Raw genomic sequence first — 4,447 nt, 5'->3', positions numbered from 1 at the left:
AAAAAAAAAAAAAAAAAAAAAAAAAAGAATGACCTGTTGTGGCTGAGTGAGGACAGGGCCCGAGCTGGCCAACTCAGCTTCCCCTATTCCCCTCCTGCGGCACCTAGAACCCTGCATAGGAGGCAAGGGGAGTTGGGGCCCTGACCCCTGGGGCATCCCTCTACACTGGCTACTCCTTCCTCTCACCAGTAATACTGAGCCCCTAACCAAAGACCCTGTACCTGGAAGGTCCCAGTCGGTATTTATTGGCTGGATGCATCCTGGACATTATACGTTTGTCCAGGCAGCCGTAACAGGCTTTATTGTGATTTAGGTGAGAGATCTTGGGTAAGTCATCTGGCCTCTGGGTGACATAGTTTCTCTCTTTATGCCACCTCCCCCCTCCCCCCCCCCCCCCCGCCCCCATGGGAGCTTCCTACTCTGCCAACCTCACAGGTTTGAGTAAAACAAGCCCCTGCTTAGGCAGAAGTGCTGAAAGCAAACCAGGTCCTTATTCATGTACCCCTGGGGCAGAAAATTCACGGTGGCTCCCACTTAGGTGGGCAGGTCAGCAACCAGTCTGATGTTCCTGCTGGGGATCTGACCGAAGCAGGAGTCTCCCAGAGCGTGGCTTTGCTTCCTGTCCCTCCCTGAAAAGCATGACCCAGACTTGCCTCCATTTGCACATGTATAGCGTGCACCCCATAGTCCCTGTTCAGTTTCCCAGCAGTGACCGAGCCCCATGAGCTGTCTGCTTACCTCCCAAAGCGGGGTGTAACCTGCTTCCATAGGCACTGTCAAGGGGGTAATTTATGACAGGGCAGGAGATTCGCTTAAAGGGAGCTCCAGGGGGGCCCGGGTGGCTCAGTCGGTCAAGTATCCAACGCTTGATTTCAGCTGAGGTCATGATCTCGCGTTTCCTGCTCTGCACCAGCATGTGGAGCCTGCCTGGGATCCTCTCTCTCCCTCTCCGTCTGCCCCAACCCCCTCTCGTGTTCTCTCTCTCTCTCTCTCAAGAAATAGGTAAATAAACTTTCAAAAAAGCGGGGGGCTGGGGCAGGAGTTTCAGATGGAAGTGACAGTGGTTGCAGACCTACTGAATGCCCAGGACAAGCACTGTGCCAGGTACTGGGGACGCAGCCGTGCCTTCATGGGAGGCCCTGCCCTCTTGGTGAGCGGTGTCTGTGTGCGCTAGACAACATATAAGCCCAAATCAAAAGGAAATGGATGACTGGTGGTCGGAACAGAGAAGAAAACAGGGTTCCTGACAGGAGGGAACCTGGTTTGGCTGGGGAGGCAGGACAGATCTCTGTGAGGAAGTGACATTTCCACTGAGACATGAAGAATGGAGAAAAGGAGACAGTCGGGGGAAGACTCTTGTAGGCAGAGGGACCAGTAGGTCTGAGGAAGAAAGTTCTGGGCTTGTCCTTGGGCCTAGAACGAGTGCGGCCGTGTCTGAGTGAGGGGGCCAGGAAGCGTGTGCTGGGAGGTGAAGCAGGAGGGGGAGGCAGGGCAGAAGGTGCAGGGCTTATGGTGTGTCGTAAGGAGTTTGATTCTTGAAAGTGTTTCTCTTTTTATTTTTTGCTTTCTGGGTTGGGGAGGGGACCCATGCCTGGGTGGTGTCCCAGGGCTGTGAGATAAGGGACACCTCACCGGACGCCTGGCCCAGCTTGCAGAAGAGAGGGGTGGGTGCACTCTTCCAGGGCTGCAACTAGAGGCTGAGGGAGAGCCACGCCCAGAACTCCGCCACGCCCAGAAGCTGCTAGACCGTTCAGTTGGCCAGCGCTGGGTGGGGTTCAGGTTCAGGCTGAGCAAGACTAAAGGGTAAGGTGCAAACATCGCTTTCGGTACTGAGGAAAACAAGGTAATAACACCTAGCCTGGAATGTGCAGAACCAGCTGGGTGGAGAGTAGGGTGAAACTGAAGTCTACTGGGAAATCCTGGGAGAGGGAAAATGGAGCCTTGTATTAGAAGGCTAAGTAAAAAAAAAAAAAAAAAAGAATACTAATATTCCAGTGCTTTTAACAACCTTCACAGTGCTTTAGGCAGGGTTCTTGCTTTGCATGCAAAGAAACCCACAGGGCGCTGCAAGTTCAAGGTCACACTGGCCTGGTCTGACAAGTTTTCTGAATTCTGAACCGACTAGGATCTGCCACCTTGCTGGTCAGTAGAATTTGGATTTCTTCTTCATAAAGATCGTTAGAGAAAGAAAGGTCAGGGAACCCTTCGTGCCTGGTGAATAGCTGGACAGTCCGTGCTTCTGGGTCTTGAACAGAGGACAGGGAGCAGGTGGAGTGGGGGAAGGGCTCCCCAAGAAGGCGGGTCTGTGCTGCAAGTTAAGGAGGGGCTGGGAGGGAGGGAAGCTACTTGCAAAGGTGGGCGTCCCAAGCTTCGCAGGGGACGGCAACAGAAAATAAGGCTATGGGAAGCTGGGAGCGTGGGCAAGGGTTTCCCCTGACATGCCATCTGTGGTGTCTTCTAGGCCCAGAGGCTGCTGGCCCGGCAGAGGCCCCAGCGGCCCTTCTTGGAATCCTTCATCCGGGTCCTCATCATTGTGTGTGCCGCCCTGGCCCTGGTCCTCTCCTCCGTCTCCATCTGCGATGGCCACTGGCTGCTGGCTGAGGACCGCCTCTTTGGGCTCTGGCACTTCTGCACTTCCTCCAACCAGACGGGGCCACGCTGCCTCAGGGACCTGAGTCAGGCCCACGTGCCCGGGCTGGCCGTGGGCATGGTCCTGGCCCGCAGCGTGGGCGCATTGGCTGTGGTGGTCGCCATTTTGGGCCTGGAGCTCCTCATGGTGTCCCAGGTGTGTGAAGACCTCCACTCACGGCGCAAGTGGGCTGTGGGCTGTGTCCTCCTCCTCGTCTCTTTCATCCTCTCGTCCGGGGGGCTCCTGAGTTTCGTGATCCTCCTCTGGAACCAGGTCACGCTCATTGGTTTCACCCTGATGTTCTGGTGCGAGTTCACGGCCTCCTTCCTCTTCTTTCTGAATGCCATCAGCGGCCTTCACGTCAACAGCATCACCCATCCCTGGAGCCAACCGAGGAAGTTTTAGGCCTCCCTCCTAAATCCGAGGACGTCAGGTTCTACAAGAAAGTGTGGTCAAGACGGGACTTTTTCAACACGTGACCTCTGATGGGGGTTGGGGTGGGACCGTGACCTTGAAACTGCTGCTGCTTAGTCCATAACATTTTGGTGGTTGGCCAGAACCAGCCCAGTGGCCTTTGCAGCTGGCCTGCAGAGGTCAGGAGCGTCCCTAGGGCCACCAGCTGCACAGCCTTAGCCAAGTTATTAGGATGTTGATTTTAGAAGTTAACACATTTTAAGACTCTTTTCTTGAATCCTTCTTCCCAGGATGGGACTAGATTAGGAAGCAGCTTGGGTGACTGGTGCCTGGGCTGGCTGCACAGCTAAGTGAAGTTCACCCTTGTTTTATTGACTGTGTGCCAGGGTAGGGGCAGGTGGGTCCCTGGGATCCCCTGGGGTTGCCCAGAGCAGATCATTCTTCCAGCTAAGCATATCCAGTCAGTGCCTAGGACTTTCTTCCACCAGCCCAAAGAACCTCTGTGCACCTTTCCTTGCTATAGCTTTGGTCATGTTATTGAGGATTCCCTCAATGTCTTGCACATAATAGGTTTTTAAACCATTTGACTTGATTTGAACCCTGCCTTTGCGGTGGGGGTGGGAGGGGCATAATCCATGAATAACCTCAGCCGCCAGCAGCCGGCCATCTCTGCTGTCTGTGGGAATCCTGCCTTAATTCTTCGAACCAGCTTCCCAGGATGGCCCACCAACCTTCCAATACACAGTCCTCCCTGAGGCGAGCATGTGTGCGTGTCTGTCTTTGGCAAGGGTCAGACGGCCTCAAGGTACCATTTTTGGCTCCCAGAGCACATATCTGGACCTGCTGGACTCCAGGGGGTAAAGGGGACTTGCCTACACTTGGAATGATTACCACCCATCCTGGGGATGAGTGCAGGTGAAGGGGACCAGGAACCAGTGGAGAGTTCCATCCTTGCTGGCAAATCTGCGTTTTTGTGCAGCCAATTGCCCCCTTCCCAGTTTCTTTTCTGCCCAGTAGCTTCAACCGTTTCATTCCACACTAGCCCCTTCCCCCTCCACCTGGTCCATCCTGGCTGCTGGTCACTGTATGGGTTTTTGGTCTCTTGCCCCACCCTCATTACTGCAAGTGCCCTTTCTGGGTGCTTCTATCTATCCCCTGTGGCTTTTTTTTTTTTTTTTTTAATTTTTTAAACTTGAAGTTTAAAAGCACAAGTGGGGAAGGGGTGGAGAGAAGGAGAGACAGAATGCTGAGCAGGCTCTGCGTTGGCTCTCAGCACAGAGCCCGATGCGGGGCCCCAACTCCTGAACCGTAAGATCATGACCCAAGCCCAGATCAAGACGCTTAACCAACTGAGCCACGCAGGCACCCCCTGTGGTGGCTTTTTAAAAACTTCTATTTCCAAAT

At 54.2% G+C, this 4,447-nt stretch overlaps 1 protein-coding gene across 1 annotated transcript in view; it reads left to right on the top strand.

Annotated features, from left to right (window-relative positions):
• The window catches only part of TMEM37 (transmembrane protein 37), a 7,813-nt gene extending 4,010 nt beyond the window's left edge, over positions 1-3,803 (top strand). Inside the window, exon 2 of the mRNA XM_040474856.1 lies at positions 2,462-3,803. Coding sequence (XP_040330790.1) covers positions 2,462-3,034 — 573 coding nt within the window. The 3' untranslated portion in view covers positions 3,035-3,803. The remainder of the gene's footprint in view (positions 1-2,461) is intronic.
• The last annotated feature ends 644 nt before the right edge of the window (positions 3,804-4,447 follow it).

The sequence above is a fragment of the Herpailurus yagouaroundi genome, unplaced genomic scaffold, assembly GCF_014898765.1.
Source record: "Herpailurus yagouaroundi ecotype Mexico unplaced genomic scaffold, PumYag 140, whole genome shotgun sequence".
Lineage (NCBI taxonomy): Eukaryota > Metazoa > Chordata > Mammalia > Carnivora > Felidae > Herpailurus > Herpailurus yagouaroundi.
Note: the sequence above shows the minus strand (reverse complement) of the source record. Positions and strands in the feature narration are given on the sequence as shown.